Source organism: Cyclopterus lumpus, chromosome 4, assembly GCF_009769545.1.
Source record: "Cyclopterus lumpus isolate fCycLum1 chromosome 4, fCycLum1.pri, whole genome shotgun sequence".
NCBI lineage: Eukaryota > Metazoa > Chordata > Actinopteri > Perciformes > Cyclopteridae > Cyclopterus > Cyclopterus lumpus.
The window spans coordinates 26,408,598-26,428,871 of record NC_046969.1 but is presented as its reverse complement, the minus strand read 5'-3'; the positions used below and the strand labels follow the sequence as shown (position 1 = coordinate 26,428,871).

Here is a 20,274-nt window from a genome sequence, read left to right as displayed (position 1 = left end):
CTCAGGAGAACCGACACGCACACTATCAGGAGAACTAACACACACAGACACAATCAGGAGAACCAACACACACACACACAGACAGTCAGGAGAACCAACACGCACACACACACACAGACAGTCAGGAGAACCAACACGCACACAATCAGGAGAACCAACACGCACACAATCAGGAGAACCGACACGCACGCAATCAGGAGAACCAACACACACACAATCAGAAGAACCAACACACACAGACACATTCAGGAGAACCAACACGCATACAATCAGGAGAACCAACACACACAGACACAATCAGGAGAACCGACACGCACACAATCAGGAGAACCGACACACACACAATCAGGAGAACCGACACGTGAGGCCATGGCGACCTCTGAACCCCGGAGCGGTTTTCAGGCGCGTTTAGTCACAATCTTCTCTCTGTGGTCTAAAGTTCTGCTCCTCTCTAGAAACAGAACCATCAGGACTAGAACTAGAGAACTAGAACACGTCTTTAGTGCAGAATAACTCAGTTGTGACATAAATCATTAAAAAAAGAAGAAAAACGCAAGTAAAAATTCTTTGATCATTTATTTTACAGAAATTGTAAGACAATATAATCTAAATATCCAACAAGTGTTATTAATGTTGGAAAACAAAATGGAGGCTCCACATATTTTATACATTGAACTATTCTCACTGTTCCGCTCTGTTCACTCCCTGCAGTTCAGTCAAGGTTTCTCTGATTTGTTGTCACGTGACTGTTGGTCTCAGGTGAATCAATCATGGCTTCATAGTTCTGTTGAAAAACTCAGAATTTTATGTTTTTTACAGAATCTCGTTTCATCAAATGGTTTATTTGTGGTGAGATTTTTAACGAGACACGTAGAATGAAAATGTTCTTTCATTTGTTTACGGATGGTATGTTCAAGGACCGTCGTAAAGATGAAGACCTGACACGATAATGATATTCCTTCCAGCTTCTGGCTGATAATCGGTGTCGTTTTGCCGTGTTTTGGGGTCCTGAGGGTTAGCAGAAGAAGAGGCTCACCTTCTCCACATACTCAAAGACGAGATACAGCTTCCCTCGTCTTCGGAACGCCTCTTTCAACTCCACGATGTTCTCCTGTTTCAGGGTGCGGAGCATCTTGAGCTCCCGCAGCGTCGTTTCTTTGACCTCCTCATTTTCTGATTGGACATGAGACAGAAGGCGGAGTCAGGATCACCGCGTGGTGATGAAGATGAGATGAAGGTGATGCATTTCCTTTGAGGTCCACTTACCTTCGCTGTCCTTGAATTTCTTTATGGCCACGATTTCATTAGTGTCCTAAAAAAAACAGAGAAAAACATCAATCAATGCAATTGTTTAACTGGTCCTGTGACCCAGGGCAGCGTCTGACAGGCAGTTGATCAACTGAGAGGATCCTGTAGACCCAGAGTAGCGCCTGACAGGAATTTCTTTCCCCTCGTCAAAATAGTTCATGCTTTACCCTGAACCAGTCTGATGTGGCGCTGTAACAATTAGTGGATTCTATTTTTAAGCTGAATGATTCACTGCTGAACTGTAGTGCGAACAGGACCTCAAGAATTCTGCAGAAACAATCTTTTGTCCCTTGTTTCTAAGCATGAGTGACACAAAACACTCTGAGCAAACAAAGAAGCCCCCGCTTCACGAGACCCTTCGTCCTCCCCCCGTGGACACGCCTCCCGCCATTAGCCCCGTTTCTCGACTTGTCCCAGTTAGGCCTGGTATTTCTGCCTCTGGCTCACAGCCGTGCTCCAGTTCCCCCGCCAGGAAGCCAAAGGCAGCACCGCGGTGAACAGCGAGCCCCTCCTCACGAGGACCACGAGGTGACTCGCAGCCGGGTCGACGCCTCCAGCGCCGCTCGCCGAGTGGAGCGAGTTAAACAACCTGTTACACGACTGAACGTTGAAGGAGGAAGGAAATCAGAAGAGATCAGGAGCGGCCGTCATTCATTTGAGATACCAAGTCATTATTTTGAGATACTAAGTCATTCATTTGAGATACTAAGTCATTATTTTGAGATACTAAGTCATTATTTTGAGATACTAAGTCATTCATTTGAGATACTAAGTCATTCATTTGAGATACTAAGTCATTATTTTGAGATACTAAGTCATTCATTTGAGATACTAAGTCATTATTTTGAGATACTAAGTCATTCATTTGAGATACTAAGTCATTAGAATACCCCAAAACAATCAAGAGAACTTTCAACACACTGTTCAACTAATTGATTGGGATGAACTGCTGTTGGGAACAGACATTGAGGAAGACAGTCAACAATTATCAGATACATTAGAGAACACTATCAAAGATTTTAGTTTCAAATGTAGCCACACAAATATCAACACTCTGTTCCTTTAATAAATGATGATCTCTTAAGATTAATGAAATGAAAGAACGGGATTGTGTATTAAAAACTGCAATTAAAAATAAATCGAGCAACAGAACATGTTGCTATGCTGAGAAAGAAAAAGGTAAAGAAATTAAGAAAAGCTAAGGCGAGAGGTCAAAATAAAATGATCTGGGATCAGTTACAGGAGCTAACGGGGCATTTCAACAAAGGAAGGAAGCTGCAGGAACTTAACATACATGGAAACCTGTCAAATAATCCAGTTGAAGTAGCAAAAGCTTTCCATCACTCTCAAGGTTGCAGAGAAGTTGGTAGCTGAGCAAATGATCCTCCATTTAAATACCTTTTCCTTTTGCCTTTCAGAGACAATTATTCTACTGAGACCGCCACCTGCTTCCTACTGGACAAAGGGGGTGTTGTTGGAGTTGTGTTTCTGGATCTCAAGAAGGCATTTGACAGTTAATCATGGAATTATTTTGTCCAAGTTGCACAGTTACAATTTCTCCTCAGGTAATCTTAAATGGATTGAATCATATCTGCTAAATAGATCACAGTATGTCCAAATTCAGAACTATCAATCCACTTCCCTCCACTTGTCCACAGGCGTCCCACAAGGATCTGTCCTGGGCCCATTACTATTTTCTTTATATATTATTGATCTGCCACCAGTATGTCCTGATACCAATATTCAAATGTATGCTGATGACACTGTAATTTACTTGCATGGTAACAAATTGGAGAAGTTGCAAATGAACTCACTAACTCCATGCTTCATGTAACTACTTGGTTAAAGCAATGCTGTTCACAACTTAATGTATCCAAAACAGTATGTATGTTTTTTACCAAAACAAACTCTGGTCGTGTAGAACCGGATGTTTTCATATCTGGGGAGAGGCTAAAGGTTGAACCTGTTCTCTCTCATCATTGTCCTGTACTAAAAAATAACTTGTTTAGTTGGGAGAACATGATTACATATGTCTGTATGTTGTGGACTGTCTGTCTGTTGTCAGGTGTCTCTGTCTGTTGTCTGTCTCTCTGTCTGCTGTCTACTGTCTGTCTGTTGTCAGGTGTCTCTCTGTCTGTTGTCTGTCTGTTGTTCGTTGTTGACTGTCTGTCTGTTGTCTCTCTGTCTGTTGTCAGGTGTATGTCTGTCTGTTGTCTGTCTGTTTGTTGTTGACTGTCTGTCTGCTGTCTACTGTCTGTCTGTTGTCAGGTGTCTCTGTCTGTTGTCTGTCTCTCTGTCTGCTGTCTACTGTCTGTCTGTTGTCAGGTGTCTCTGTCTGTTGTCTGTCTCTCTGTCTGCTGTCTACTGTCTGTCTCTTGTCAGGTGTCTCTCTGTCTGTTGTCTGTCTGTTGTTCGTTGTTGACTGTCTGTCTGTTGTCTCTCTGTCTGTTGTCAGGTGTATGTCTGTCTGTTGTCTGTCTGTTGTTTGTTGTTGACTGTCTGTCTGCTGTCTACTGTCTGTCTGTTGTCAGGTGTCTCTCTGTCTGTTGTCTGCCTGTCTGTTGTCTGTCTGTTGTTCGTTGTTGACTGTCTGTCTGTTGTCTCTCTGTCTGTTGTCAGGTGTCTGTCTGTCTGTTGTCTGTCTGTTGTTTGTTGTTGACTGTCTGTCTGTTGTGGACTGTCTGTCTGTTGTCAGGTGTCTGTCTGTCTGTTGTTTGTTGTCAGGTGTCTGTCTGTTGTCAGGTGTCTGTCTGTTGTCTGTCTGTTGTTCATTGTTGACTGTCTGTCTGTTGTCTCTCTGTCTGTTGTCAGGTGTCTGTCTGTCTGTTGTTTGTTGTCAGGTGTCTGTCTGTTGTCTGTCTGTTGTTCATTGTTGACTGTCTGTCTGTTGTCTCTCTGTCTGTCTGTTGTCTGTCTGTTGTTCGTTGTTGACTGTCTGTCTGTTGTCAGGTGTCTCTGTCTGTTGTCTGTCTGTCTGTCTGTTGTGGACTGTCTGTCTGTTGTCAGGTGTCTGTCTGTCTGTTGTTTGTTGTCAGGTGTCTGTCTGTTGACTGTCTGTTGTTCATTGTTGACTGTCTGTCTGTTGTCTCTCTGTCTGTCTGTCTGTTGTCTGTCTGTTGTTCGTTGTTGACTGTCTGTCTGTTGTCTCTCTGTCTGTTGTCAGGTGTCTGTCTGTCTGTTGTCTTTGCTGGTCGACCATCATCTTATCTCTGTTTTTAGTTTGTTTTGTGACCACAAATGAAAAATAGCCTCTTCACTAATAACTCATTTACAGAAGTATTTTTGTCCCTTATCCAATAAAGCAAAGTATTTATAAACCCTTATGTTCAGATATTTTCTAACTATTACCATTTAAAACATTTCTCATTATAACAACTTGCAGGAGTTGTGAGACCCTGAAGTCACTTGTGTTTGCATTAATATCTCCTTTGTTAACAGCCACAGTGATTGCGTGTGCACGCTCACGTGCGCACTCACGTGAGCGTGCACGTGAGCGTGCACGTGCAGAACACCGGCGGCTCTCAACCTTTTTGTGCAATGATTTATTTTAAGCTCTTCAGGAATTCCCGCGTGCCGACGGACTCCGAGGCTCGTTTGTGTGGGAGAGAAAACCAAAAGAAAATCCATATTTACTATGAACATCTCCCACGACCGGCTCCAGCCCCCGGGTCACATGTTCAATGCCTCCTGAAGTCTCAGGACCCACGTCCACAACATTACAGTCCAGAGGAAACGGTCATAAGCCGAGCAAAAGAAAACCAAACGGTGGAAAGTTTCAGGTGATTAAGTTGAAAGATGATGAGTCAGCGCAAACGAGTCATTTTAAAAGGTTAAGTTGTGACTAAATCTTGTACTTTGAGATCATTTGTCAGTTTCCCCACAATTCACAGCGGATGCATCAGTTTTATAATTATGTAAATATCACCCACTGGAACTGATAAAAGACCATAATTCATCACCAAGTTATTCACACGGTTAGTCAGCGCTCACTTCTTTCTGAAAAGCCCTGAAGCCCAAATGGAGACGCATCGACTTCAGGTGGAAGCAGAGGACCCACAGGTGAGGCTAACGTTAGCACCGTTAGCGATGTTAGCACCGTTAGTGACGTTAGCGACGTTAGTGGTGTTAGCTGTTAGCTACCGGCTAGAAGCTAACGGAGCTAACATCAGAAACTTTTACATGGCTTCTTTTTCCAGTATCACTTCATATTTCTTCCTCTTAATATATTTATGCTGTTTTACTTAAACTGTGACATATTTAAATTGTGCTTGTTTTAGTATCATAATCAAGTTTTTTCTTTGACTTTATTAGTCTTTTAAATTCAAGAGTTAATATTTTTTATTGTCCATTATCATCTTTATTTTATTTATGTATTAATTCATATCATTATTATATTTCTATATATTTTGTATCATTATTATTTTATTATTTGTATTATTATTATTGACCTCGTGAGTCACACCAGGTGGACGAGCCTTCAGAATTAGACTTGGTCTCCCGGGTGGAAGACGAGCGATAGGACCCCACGCTGCTCCACTCGAGGTGACCCATTTAATGCCGGATGGCTTCTCTCTCTGCTGTCCCAGTTTCTGTTCACTGGGACCAAAAAATAACTGTTCCCTTCAAAAAGGGGGCGGACAGACAGGCTTTTTGTTGTTTTTATGTCCTCTAAATACATCTAGATGTTTCTGACAGCCACTCAAGCTTATTTAGGAGGAACCTAATTTAAGCCACCAGCATCATTTCTATTATCTGAGGGAAACGCGCCATCGGTGACGCAACCCCAAAATTTGACGCTGAAGCGGCGCTAGAATAAAAGATTATTATTTTTAAAGGAGCGTTTCTGATGGCGCAGCACAGACAGGAGGTGACTCACTGGTTGCTGCCTGAATCGAGGCGCTCGATGCTCCTCGTGGGGGCTCTGCATGAACAACGTGAAGGAACCGTCTCCAGAAGGCCACGCAGCGTCTTACACCACACTATTTATTATTATATATTTATTATGTTTGTGAACTAATTACTGACGCTTCTACTCCAATTGTCGTCTTGAAGTCATTTTTTACCTTTGAAGCAACACGTGCTACGATTCCGTTGTTTTATCTTTTAACTTCACGTCTTTCTTAACAAACCGTTTATGAGAGGTGGACGTTCTGCGTTTTGGCCGTCGCCATCTTGTTTCTTTTGCAACCAATTTACAGGGAGTGACCATATTTGGACTGAGGAGGAGTGACGTAGAGACCTGTCAATCACCTTGTAGCCCCGCCCCTAAAGCATCCCCTGCTTTATGGTCTGTTTGACTCTAAATGACCATAATTTACTAAATGAACATCACGCTGTATTGAAGACTTGGAACTAGAGATTGAGACCAAAAACTAATGTTTACAATGTTTACTGAGGGAATACATCAAGAGAAGTAGAGTCATTTATATAGACTTCTATACAACCAGAGGAGTCGCCCCCTGGTGGTCAGGAGAGAGAATGCAGCTTTAACACATGAAGCATAGACTTCTATACAACCAGAGGAGTCGACCCCTGGTGGTCAGTAGAGAGAATGCAGCTTTAACACATGAAGCATAGACTTCTATACAACCAGAGGAGTCGCCCCCTGGTGGTCAGGAGAGAGAATGCAGCTTTAACACATGAAGCATAGACTTCTATACAACCAGAGGAGTCGCACCCTGGTGGTCAGTAGAGAGAATGCAGCTTTAACACATGAAGCATAGACTTCTATACAACCAGAGGAGTCGCCCCCTGGTGGTCACTAGAGAGAATGCAGCTTTAACACATGAAGCATAGACTTCTATACAACCAGAGGAGTCGACCCCTGGTGGTCAGGAGAGAGAATGCAGCTTCAACACATGAAGCATGGACTTCTATACAACCAGAGGAGTCGCCCCCTGGTGGTCAGTAGAGAGAATGCAGCTTTAACACATGAAGCATAGACTTCTATACAACCAGAGAAGTTGCCCCCTGGTGGTCAGTAGAGAGAATGCAGCTTTAACACATGAAGCATAGACTTCTATACAACCAGAGGAGTCGCACCCTGGTGGTCAGTAGAGAGAATGCAGCTTTAACACATGAAGCATAGACTTCTATACAACCAGAGGAGTCGCCCCCTGGTGGTCAGGAGAGAGAATGCAGCTTTAACACATGAAGCATAGACTTCTATACAACCAGAGGAGTCGCCCCCTGGTGGTCAGGAGAGAGAATGTAGCTTTAACACATGAAGCTTGTAATGTATGCAAAGTAATAATAATAATATTAAAATCAGTAAAGCTCTCCGTTCTCTTTTTTCTACATCAGCGGTGCAGATTTAAAGTCTTTGAGGCCCAAAATCACCAAAACATCTCAGACTTTAAACCGTCAAATAACGGTGAAAACAAATATCCATGGAAGCTGGTCTTTTAATAGTAATAGTAGCACTCATCAGGGTGCAGTTTGGTGCGTCAACAGACACACACACACACACCACGTTTCATACATGCTGCCTTCCGATTGGCTGTAAGAACGCCTCTGTGTTGGCGGCCCGTCTTTCACCTTCAGGGTTTCTGTGAACCCGAACCGTGCCAGGAAAAGAGGAGGCACGTGACAGGCGGAGGTGAGTCATGTGATCACGTGACAGGCGGAGGTGAGTCATGTGATCACGTGACAGGCGGAGGTGAGTCATGTGATCACGTGACAGGCGGAGGTGAGTCATGTGATCACGTGACAGGCGGAGGTGAGTCATGTGATCACGTGACAGGCGGAGGTGAGTCATGTGATCACGTGACAGGCGGAGGTGAGTCATATGATCACGTGACAGGCGGAGGTGAGTCATGTGATCACGTGACAGGCGGAGGTGAGTCATGTGATCACGTGACAGGCGGAGGTGAGTCATGTGATCACGTGACAGGCGGAGGTGAGTCATATGATCACGTGACAGGCGGAGGTGAGTCATGTGATCACGTGACAGGCGGAGGTGAGTCATGTGATCACGTGACAGGCGGAGGTGAGTCATGTGATCACGTGACAGGCGGAGGTGAGTCATGTGATCACGTGAAGAGCATCACTGATGTAGGTCATCAGCTGCTCCTCCTACTCCTCCACTATGCTGACGTGAGGCGCCGTCACATCAACATGAGACACCATCACTTTCTATTTGACAGTACATTTTATATATATTTATATATATATATATATATATATATATATAATCTTTTTTATAAATAATATTTTTTTTTTATATATATATATTTTATAATCAAAATTGTATATATTGTATATAGTATAGTATATAAAAATATGTATATACAATATATATTTTAAAATATAATATAAATATATATGTATAAATGTATATATATATATATTTACGTATATAAAATCAAAAATATATACCAAATATATTATATACATATATATATATTATATATAATTATTTAAAAAAAAATAGGAATCTAAATATATAGATCATTTAATTTACCAAAGTATTTCCTCACTCATAATAAGAGAACAATCCCAGTCTTTTACATTACATTACATGTCATTTAGCTGACGCTTTTATCCAAAGCGACTTACAACCATGATACATTCATACAGAGTAGAACAGCTACAGGGAACAATTCAGGGTTAAGTGTGTTGATGAAGGACACATGGACTAGGGCGGGGATTGAACCACCAACCCCCTGGTTGAAAGACAGTGCTAACCACTGACCCACAGTCTTATTGATTAAACTCTGGGATCTGATCGATTTTAGGTTTCGGTGTTCTGTTAATATTCAATTTGCTCTTTTCCAACAACAAGTAAAGAGCGTGTGAACTCAAACAGAGCGCGTGGGGGTCTGTAGACGTTCCTTCATGTCAACGACCTCAAAGGGCAAAAGGCCGGTTTCCTCTCAGCAATGACATCTCCAGTTTCAGCGAAACGCCGGCAAAGTATTGACCAGATTTTTAATTTGCTGATTAAGAACACAGAAGACGTAGAGACTGTTTGTTCTGTAATATTGAAATTTAAGAGCATATATAGTGCTAAAAGTTTGTTGTTTGTTTTTTAACGAGGTCACGCGTGCGGTTTATTTATTTATTTTTTGTTCCACCAAAGAAATTCACAAATAGTTCAGATATTTCAGCCTGGAGCAACTTGATGGATGCTAACAGATGCTAGCAGGGCTAACAGGCATCAACAGGGCTAACATGCACTAACGGGGCTAACAGATTCTAGCAGGGCTAACATATGCTAGCAGGGCTAACATATGCTAGCAGGGCTAACTGATGCTAACAGGGCTAACTGGCTACTGAAGAACAGCTGCATGTCACCATCCTCACTGAGGCTCCACTAAGATGATCAGAAAACCCAAACTTGTTCTTTTGATGATGCATTGATGAGCCAGAACTATATAAACTAGATACAAAGCTTTGTTGCAGTTGCAGTTGCAGTCTGGGTGTTTTACATTGAATAATGAATTAATTATTTTTTCTTTCTTTTTATAAAAATAAAAATGTTAAACATTCAAAATAATACAATAAAAAAAAATATTAAAATATTATATTTGAAATAAAAAAATAAAAAAATAAATATATATATATATATATATATATATCCATCCATCCATTATGACCTCTTATCCGGGGTCGGGTCGCGGTGGCAGCAGGTTCAGCAGGCCGACCCAGGCTTCCCTCTCACCCGCAGCACTTTCCAGCTCATTCTGGGGGATCCCGAGGCGTTCCAAGGCCAGCCGGGAGATATAATCCCTCCACCGGGAGATATAATCCCTCCACCGGGAGATATAATCCCTCCAGCGTGTCCTCGGTCTTCCCCGGGGCCTCCTACCAGTTGGACGTGCCCGGAAAACCTCTAATGGGAGGCGTCCAGGAGGCATCCTGACTAGATGAACCACCTCAGCTGACTCCTTTGGACACGAAGGAGCAGCGACTCGACTCCGAGCTCCCCCCTGATGTCTGAGCTCCTTACCCTATCTCTAAGGCTGAGCCCGGCCACCCTACGGAGGAAGCTCATTTCGGCCGCTTGTATCCGAGATCTCGTTCTTTCGGTCACGACCCAGAGTTCGTGACCATAGGTGAGGGTTGGAACGTAGACCGACCAGTAAATGGAGAGCTTTGCCTTCCGGCTCAGCTCCCTCTTCACCAAGACGGACCGGTACAGCGCCTGTTTTACTGCTGCAGCCGCACCGATCCGCCTGTCGATCTCCCGCTCCACCTTACCCTCACTCGTGAACAAGACCCCAAGATACTTGAACTCCTTCGCTTGGGGTAGGCAGTTTGCCCCCACCTGGAGGGAGCAATCCGCCGGTTTATATGTATATATATATATATATATATATATATATATATATATATTGCACTGCGACTCCACATGACTGTATTTAAGTTTGCTTGATTGTTTTTTGTAGGAACAAAAATCCTAAACGACACAGTGAACACATACCCATGATGCATCAGCGGCTCTTTGATTTAGACCTTTCATGACAAATGGCCACACCAGTCGGGGCTTATCGATCATCATATCTCACCACGTGGCGTTCTGATGCCCGAGGGGGCGGACGCATCCAGCGCCTCGTAAATAGACTCCGCTGAATGGCGTTCTGCCGCTTCCATCCTTTCTAAATCCGTCCCAACGTCCCCTCGCTTGCATCTAATTATTCCCGGTAAATACATGTACGAACCAAATGTGAGGGGCGTGTCTGCGTCCTGTGAGCGCGAGCAGCTGCGAGCGAGTTGTTGCACAAATACAGACGTTTGTCCTCCGGTCAGTGAGCCCTCGGTAAGCTTGTGTGTTGTTGTGCTTTGTAAATATGTGTGTGTGTGTGTGTGTGTGTGCGTGTATATATAGATATACACACACACACACATAATTATGCAGCATAGAGCTGCGAGTTAGCCCTTTTGTTCATTCACACCAAAAATATGCTACTTTCCAGATGGCACTGGCCCATATCTGAGCTTTATTCACACATCGAGCAATGCAACACACACACACACACACACACACACACACACACACACACACACACACACACACACACACACACACACACACACACACACACACACACACACACACGGGGGGATTGCTGTTCTTTTGGTGTGTGCCAGAGACATAATGAAAGTGTAACGAGCTAATTAAAAAGACAAATTAGCTTTTTAAACTAAAGTCCAATCACAGCCCGGTTGTAGAGGAGGGAAGCACTTTAATCCTCAGAGGAAAGATAGAAAACAAGTCATTCTTAATCTGATGAGAAATAGTTTAGGAGTCCTGCAGGGAACACCTAGTCCTTCATTTGTTGTGGTTGTAATACTCATACCGACCACACGAGGCAGTGTTATCCTCCATGCACTCTAAACACAAGGTATTTGTGCGTTCTGTTGCGTTGTTCTGTAAATTAAAAAAACACCTGAAAGAAAACGTGAAGGATTTTAGTTTAAAACATGGAGTCGCGGTGCACTTCAGCCTCTTGTGGCCGATATGAGTATTACAACAACAAAAGATACGTTGCAGTGAGCGATATAAGAGCTGATTTCTACCAACACAGGTAAAGAAGACCACCATAGTCCAACACAGGTAAAGAAGACCACCATAGTCCACCACAGGTAAAGAAGACCACCATAGTCCAACACAGGTAAAGAAGACCACCATAGTCCACCACAGGTAAATAAGACCACCATAGTCCAACACAGGTAAAGAAGACCACCATAGTCCAACACAGGTAAAGAAGACCACCATAGTCCAACACAGGTTAAGAAGACCACCATAGTCTACCACAGGTAAAGAAGACCACCATAGTCCAACACAGGTAAAGAAGACCACCATAGTCCACCACAGGTTAAGAAGACCACCATAGTCCAACACAGGTAAAGAAGACCACCATAGTCCACCACAGGTAAATAAGACCACCATAGTCCAACACAGGTAAAGAAGACCACCATAGTCCACCACAGGTTAAGAAGACCACCATAGTCCACCACAGGTAAAGAAGACCACCATAGTCCAACACAGGTAAAGAAGACCACCATAGTCCACCACAGGTTAAGAAGACCACCATAGTCCAACACAGGTAAAGAAGACCACCATAGTCCAACACAGGTAAAGAAGACCACCATAGTCCACCACAGGTTAAGAAGACCACCATAGTCCAACACAGGTAAAGAAGACCACCACAGTTTTAACCTCAACTTGTTCACCAGGTACTGCACATGTGATTTTGAAAACAACATAAGTTTTGTCTTATCTGTCTTATCAGTCGAAATATAGTATTTTGAACAACATTAAAAGCGTTTTGCCTGCACAAGAGCAATATATCACAGTGTCATCAGCATAGAAGTGACAGTTAGCGTCCACCACATTTTGGTCCAGATTATTTATATAAACAGTAAATAAAAGTAGCCCTAATACAGAGCCTTGTGGCACACCTTCACAGAGGATAGACCCTCATACCTGATGCACTGAGACCTATTGTCCAGGTAGACCGCTTGCTCCGAGAGCCCCGAGTTGAGGAGCCTTAAAACATCACGGTCAACTGTGTCAAATGCTTTTGACAGATCAATAAACAGTATAATAAGTCCTTAAAGAGCTAACCATTTTAATGTTAACACAGTTATTACAACGTGAACTAACCTTGTGTCTCTATAATACCTATACGTCTCTATTTGCCTTCAAAATCCACTGAGTCTGTACCTTTTACATTAAATCTGCACACAACGCAACTTCCTTTTAAACTCGGCGAGCCACCTTAAAAAAGAAAAGCATCTCATCTCAAAGCAGGAAACAAGATACATTGTGCTTAAGGCAGGCAAAAACATGGAAACAACAACATTTTGTCAACAGCATCTAAAGCCAGAACACAAATTGTGTTACTTACAGCAAACTGATCAACAAACAAACCCTGAAACTGAATGAACCTTCACAAATTCAATGTGGAAATATAAAGAGTGTAACAAAACTATTTAATCAACAGGCCAAAAACTGGAATATTGAGTCAGACATCAAAATCAATACATAAGAAATGTGATGAAATAACCTGCCAATATGTATTAATGCTGTCTGGCCTTAGAGCTACCTGCTCTGAAAAAGCCTGCAGACACTCGGAGTGAGAAACATTCGCGATGACGACGATGCGTTTGGGCACAAATAAACACAGTGGAAGATAATGTGTTGCAGACAAAGCAACAGCCTCCGTCTGTTGTGTGACTGACGAGAGTTCAGTGGGAGAAAACAGAGACATTTGGCATTTTGCAGCTGCCTCAGTCTGAATAACGAAGCCCCGTAATTAGAGGCTGCTTTCTTCTCTTTTCCCTCGGTTCTGAATGTGCGACCTCAACATCGGGTCTCAGTTCTCACACGACGGCGAGCTCGATGGAAACACGGCTAACGGAAACACCGGGTGAGGTTCACGGGTGGAATGAAAACATCGTAAAAGACGTCGAGGAACCGTCAGAAAAACCTTCGTCAGTATAGAAGCGCTGCCTTTTCCTGAAACGGCCTCGTCCTTAAATAGGCCGAGGTGACGAGGCTCATTACTGCAGTGCAGGTGGACTGCTGTTCTTTTTGTTTGTTTGTTTACTTGTTTCCTTGTTCTTGTGCTAAAGAAAGAACTGATTTAAGATGACATGTCAGAGTTCCTTTTGCATTCTCTCTCCTGACCACCAGGGGGGCGACTCTTCTGGTTGTATAGAAGTCTATGCTTTATGTGTTAAAGCTGCATTCTCTCTACTGACCACCAGGGGGCGACTCCTCTGGTTGTATAGAAGTCTATGCTTCATGTGTTAAAGCTGCATTCTCTCTACTGACCACCAGGGGGCGACTCCTCTGGTTGTATAGAAGTCTATGCTTCATGTGTTAAAGCTGCATTCTCTCTCCTGACCACCAGGGGGCGACTCCTCTGGTTGTATAGAAGTCTATATAAATGACTCAGTCATTTTCTCATAGACTTCTATGGACTTCTGGTTGTATAATTAATAAACAAAAGAGTAAACTTTATAGTGGAGGATATTCATGATTGTGATAATCCTTTTTTTGGACAACAATGGAGTTCTGCAGACTTATACCAGAAAGACAACAATGGTTTTAAAGAGTAACACTATATTAAAACAAGTGATGATTGGACCAATGAGTAACCAGGTGATTACATCAACGTAAGATTCTTACCTTGTGTCGGCACTTCAAAACAACACCGTAGGCACCTTAAAGAAAGAAGTAAACGGTATGTTAAAAATTACATTCACCACAGCTAATGTTTTCATGAACATTCAAAGTATTCATGCATTTCAAACTCTTATTTGTCCTTTCAAATGAGACCCACGTGAGAAGATAATTACAATTGCATCATACATTCAGCTTTAAAATGTACAATTTGTGACCCCAAATGCTGGATCGATGAACAGTTTTAGTCGATGAACAGAGCTAACAAAGCTAACAAAGCTAACAAAGCCAACAGAGCTAACAGAGCTAACAGAGCTAACAAAGCCAACAGAGCTAACAAAGCTAACAATGCCAACAGAGCTAAAAAAGCTAACAAAGCCAACATAGCTAACAAAGCTAACAGAGCTAACAGACCTAACAAAGCCAACTAAGTTAACAAAGCTAGCAGAGCTAACAAAGTTAACAAAGCTAACAAGTCTCCAGCAGACATTTATATTTATGTATTAAGTGCTTTAAATCCTCTGAACCCCAAAAGCAGTTTCAAGGTGTTTTTCACACATTTCTCTCTGTGAACAAAACCATCACGACTGAAAGTAGAGAGAACTAAAACATGTCTTTTGTTCAGAATAACAGTTAGAATTAAATAAATCATAATGTTTTTTACATGATTTTGGGGGGCAAGATTGTAAATGAGAATAAAGAGAAATGTAGAATAAAATGTTTACAATTATTAAGCCTCGGCCGTAGGATGAACATCTGATGATTCTGTTTTTACAGCTTCCTGCTGTGATAAACTGTGTAATGTTGCCGATTGTTTAAAGCAAACATGCATTCCCTTTGGGGTTCAGGGGGAATCCGCTTAAAAAGAAAAGCTTCTCACATGTTGACATGAATTAAAGAAAAACATCCCCGCTATCAAAAGAAAGAAAGAACAGGTGGCTCAGAAAGTAGGACACAAGTGTTGGCAAGCTACTGTAGTTCTGATGTTATCAACCCCTCCCCCCCCTCCCCCCCAGGGTTCAATGGGAGTTCTTGGACAGAGCAGCATAGTACCCAACAGAAACCACCTCACATGCATACACACATACACACACGTGGATATATACACACATACACACGTAAATATATACATAAATAAAGAAAATTGCATCGGATTGGTCGGCCACAATAATTAGCAACGAGCCGTGACACACACACACACACACACACACACACCAAGTGGCTCGAGGAAAAAAAGAAGCTGAAGTATTAAAATCAGCATGCCCCCATTGATATTCACAACAATGAAACGGTATCCCACAATGCACCTCTTCATATCTACAACAACGACAACACAAAGCGTATGAACTCTCAGGTCAAAGCGTCTTCAATGTTTTGCATGATTTAAAAACAAAACAAAGCCTCCTTGACCTTATCGCGTTTTGTTCAGCGGGCAAATTGAATGAAAAACAAACATCAGATGATCTGAAACAGCCGCCGCGGCTTGAACCCAGAACGTGGCATCAAAAGCAGAACTCTCACCTTCACCCACAATCCCAAGGACTTCAAATTTATTCATCACATCACCGATGTCGGGGATCTTCATGAAGTCAAAAGGTGGGCGGCGCGAGGAGCTCTGGTCCGGCTACAGGGCGGCGCGAGGCGGCCGGCTGTCGGTACCGGAGGGACGCGCGCCGGCTGGAAGCCGGAATATCCTCCACATGCCTCCTTCAGTGGTCACCTGGAAGAAGGAAAACAACTTATGTACACATGTGCAGATTCCCCGAGTAGCTCTGAGAGAGCATCAGCTAGCGGCCGGAACAAAACTGTCCTGGAGTTAAAGGCTCTCCAGGGACTCAAGAGAGGCGGAGATATCCTGACTTGACTTTCATTTAAATAAATAAAGTTAGCTAGCTTGCTAATTCCAACATGCTTTAGTGCTACAATGGAAATTTGCCAACAGCGAGCTGCTCTCCAGCGGCAGTCCGTGCAATCAGTAAGCTAACTAGCGACAACGGCAACAACTTTGTGAGGCTAATTTTCTGTAACCAGTGCAGCACTAAAGCATGGTGGAAACAACAAGCTAGCTAGCTAGCTAGCTACCTAGCTCCTTCCACCATGCTTAACGTCCGGCGGGCTAACGGTCGCTCCAGCAATGGACATTTTCTTCTGTACAGGAAACAGTTAAATCAAATAGAAAACGTGAGTCAAACAGCACTGCATCCCATAATGCACTTTAAAGAGGATTACACTTCCTCACATCTTCCCCACCTGTCAAACTTCATCACACCGAGCAATTAACGAGGCTTTTGTTTCATATATTCTGAGGATATCTTGCCAGACAGATTTCAGTAATCTTCCCTCAGAGCCACAGAAAAGATCTGATTACACAACCGATTCCTCTCAGTCATGCGCCCCTATAATTAGAATAATATGCATTTCTTTTTAAAAGCTTCATATTTTATTCCTTTAACAATTTACTGTACATTATGAAAATAATGGGAGAAGATACCAAGTCGCTCCCAGCTTCTTCTTTTAGTTTGTTTGGGTGAATCGGTGCCAAGCGGTAATGTGACCAAAGCTCCTCCTATCGAATCAGACCGGACGCCCCACACCACCTTCTCCATTCCTCCTCCTCTCTGGAGGAGACTGTAACCTCGGGGGTTCAACCCCCCCACAAAGAAAACCATCTCATGACCCAGAACCCCCTCTGTTCCTCCTTATCTCAGACGTCAACGCCAGTGAACTGATAGCAAACTGTAGGTGAACGTGAGGAGGATGATGATGCAAGACAATGGCTGCAGGAGGAGGAGGAGAAGAAGAAGAAGAAGAAGAAGAAGAAGAAGAAGAAGAAGAAGAAGAAGAAGAAGAAGAAGAAGAAGAAAGAGAAGCCTTTCACAACCTACACAGTGGCATGCAGCCTGTTTGTTCAGAGCAGATTGTCTGCAGGCCCGACCCGGACTGTGCAGAGCGTATCGTGTCCATCAACATGACTCATGCGGTAACGGACGGGTGAAGCCTCCTCGTGTGATCAATGGCACTGGTTATCGATACCTGAATATGGTTTTGTGATCAGGAGAAACGACACAGTGGTCAGAGTGAGTTGTTGCCATCCAGCCTACGCCACTGCCATTGGAGGTACTTTGACAACAACAACAACAACAACAACAAAATGTAAAACAGCCAGCAAACATTGACATGTATGATTAAATGCTACATTAAGATTTAAAATGACAACAATGCTCCCTGTTGGATGTCACTCACTCTGCTCCTCACATCCTTGAGCAGCTTTAAAATGATTGTTTTTACTGTAACGTTGCGTTCAGGTGCATGCGTTAACTACGACTTCCCCTCAGAAGGACCATCTTCCAACGCAGAGCGAGCAGCAATAAAAACGCGGATGGCGACACTCAGCCTCCCCGAGTCTCTGCAGCCTGGTCGGTTATGAATAAGACGTTAACGTGTTGTTCTGACATAAAGCACATGAAACAAACACATAACAATGAAAACAAACCTCCGGCTGTGACGTGAAGGTGTCGACATGCTTTCGGTCCTTTGTGCGTGAGGAGAGAAGATGAAGCTACTCACTCGGTGCCTTCTCCGGGGGAACGCGACGGAACCGGGCCCGTGAGCCCTCCACCCACCAGCGGAGGTGGTGCAGCAGCGGCTCCGGTGACGAGCTGCGCGAGCGGGTCACCAGGCAACAGAGCGAGTGGCACGGCGACGGCCAATCAGAGCGGAGAAGCGCTTGTTTATGCGGACGCCCCCTTTCGTTTGAACCAATCAAAGAGCAGGGGGTGTGTGGGAGGGGGGGCAGTGTTGCGGTCTGAGGGTGTTTCGCATGAGGTGGGATATTATTGTTCTAATTTCTCAATTACATAATCCACAAGATCCCACCCTGCATCATCTACATCATCTACGCTGAACATAACGTCACTGCAAATATAAAGCAGCACGATTCACAGACAGACAACATTTTTTTATTTTTTTTATCTGCCTTGCTCATGGGCAGCATGTCTCATTTCAACCCTCACTAAAGGGGCGGGGCTGAGTCTGAGGGGGAGGATCGTTTGTAAAGGGCAGCAGCTGCACGTCGTGGGCGCTGCAGCCCTCACTAAGTTTACTAGCTAGTGGACGGGGAAGCCTCCATCTGACACGCAGTGTTTTCTCCACTGCGTGGGCGGGCTGCAGGGTGCTCAATCACCCGCTCTCCATCAGGGCCGCATCTTCTACGCTGGAAGAGCGCCTCAGTGGACACCATCACGTTGTCTCTACTGGAAGGGCACACTAGAGGGCACTTTAATACATATTCTCCACTAAGAAAGAACCCTAGGGCTCTCCATCCTGTTTTCTCTACTAAAAGGGCAAACTAGACGGCACCTTCTCACACTTTCTCGAGTGAAAGGGCACTCTACAGGCCACTCTCTCGTTTTCTCCACTGGAAGAGCGCCCTTACTCAAGGGCACACCAGAACTCACTTTATCCCGTTTTCTCCGCTCAAGGGCACTCCAGAACTCACTTTATCCCGTTTTCTCCGCTCAAGGGCACACTAGTGGACACTTTATCCCGTTTTCTCCACTCAAGGGCACACTAGAACACACACGTTATCCCGTTTTCTCCGCTCAAGGTCACACTAGAATGCATTTCATCCCGTTTTCTCCGCTCAAGGGCACACTAGTGGACACTTCATCGCGTTTTCTCCACTCAAGGGCACACTAGAACACACACGTTATCCCGTTTTCTCCGCTCAAGGTCACACTAGAATGCACTTCATCCCGACTAGTGGACACTTCATCCTGTTTTCTCCAATCAAGGGCACACTAGAACACACACGTTATCCCGTTTTCTCCGCTCAAGGTTACACTAGAATGCACTTCATCCCGTTTTCTCCGCTCAAGGTTACACTAGAATGCACTTCATCCCGTTTTCTCCGCTCAAGGTCACACTAGAATGCACTTCATCCCGTTTTCTCCGCTCAAGGGCACACTAGAATGCACTTCATCCCGTTTTCTCCGCTCAAAGGCACACTAGTGGACACTTCATCCCGTTTTCTCCACTTGAAGGGCAGTAGTGGACACTTCTTCACACTGTCGGTTCCCTCTGATGAAATGGTTTATAATCACAAACCGCTACAAAAGGTTTTCTGTTTCTTCTTTCACTCTTTTCAGTCTCGTGTTTCATCCAAAGTTTCATTTCAAAGCTATGGTTACGTCATTAAAACCAAATATGAACTATTGATATTTAAAACATTAAAGGATATTTACAGCTTGTTCCATGTTTGTGGCTTCACGTGAATCTATGTTGCCACCTAGTGGATGAACCTGAGACTGTATCTGAAGAGTCGGTTATGTGCAGTTTATTTCAGTATTTCCATAAGGTTTTCTTGATTGATTAAATCTAATAATAACATTAATAATAATAATAATAACATTAATAACGGGTCACCTCAACCCTAAATGTCACTGTGGGAATATTCAGATCCTTAAGTACAAATAGCAAGACAACCATTAGAGTAAAAGTCCTGCATTCAAAAGGTTAATTAAGCAAAATGACTGAATTAATCAGTGAAATGTAGTTGAAGCATGAAAAGTAAAAAGGCAGAATGCAGGGAAATGACCCTGTAAGTGTAAATACATATTTAATTAGTATTACTGAAGCATTAATATGTAAGTAGCATTTATTTTAGTTTGAGATGGACCTGTGGTTATTTGACCTTTCGGGGGGTTTAATCCATTAACATTACATTACATTACATTACATTACATTACATTACATTACATGTCATTTAGCTGACGCTTTTATCCAAAGAGACTTACAATAAGTGATTAAACCATGAGTCCAAACTCAGAACA

The 20,274-nt window shown here is 43.3% G+C and overlaps 1 protein-coding gene across 4 annotated transcripts in view; it reads right to left on the bottom strand.

The window, feature by feature from the left end:
- LOC117730092 (cyclin-dependent kinase-like 5) overlaps window positions 1-18,101 on the bottom strand; it is a 34,265-nt gene extending 16,164 nt beyond the window's left edge. For 3 of the 4 annotated variants that reach the window (XM_034531603.1, XM_034531600.1, XM_034531602.1), the window contains exons 1-5: window positions 17,937-18,101; window positions 15,965-16,163; window positions 14,450-14,484; window positions 1,267-1,312; window positions 1,037-1,173 (exon numbers count right to left, since the gene is read on the bottom strand). In XM_034531603.1, the coding sequence (XP_034387494.1) occupies window positions 1,037-1,173; window positions 1,267-1,312; window positions 14,450-14,484; window positions 15,965-16,028 (282 nt within the window). In that variant the 5' untranslated portion in view covers window positions 16,029-16,163; window positions 17,937-18,101. The remainder of the gene's footprint in view (window positions 1-1,036; window positions 1,174-1,266; window positions 1,313-14,449; window positions 14,485-15,964; window positions 16,164-17,936) is intronic. The other variant, XM_034531601.1, reaches the window with a different exon arrangement.
- Window positions 18,102-20,274: the final 2,173 nt, after the last annotated feature.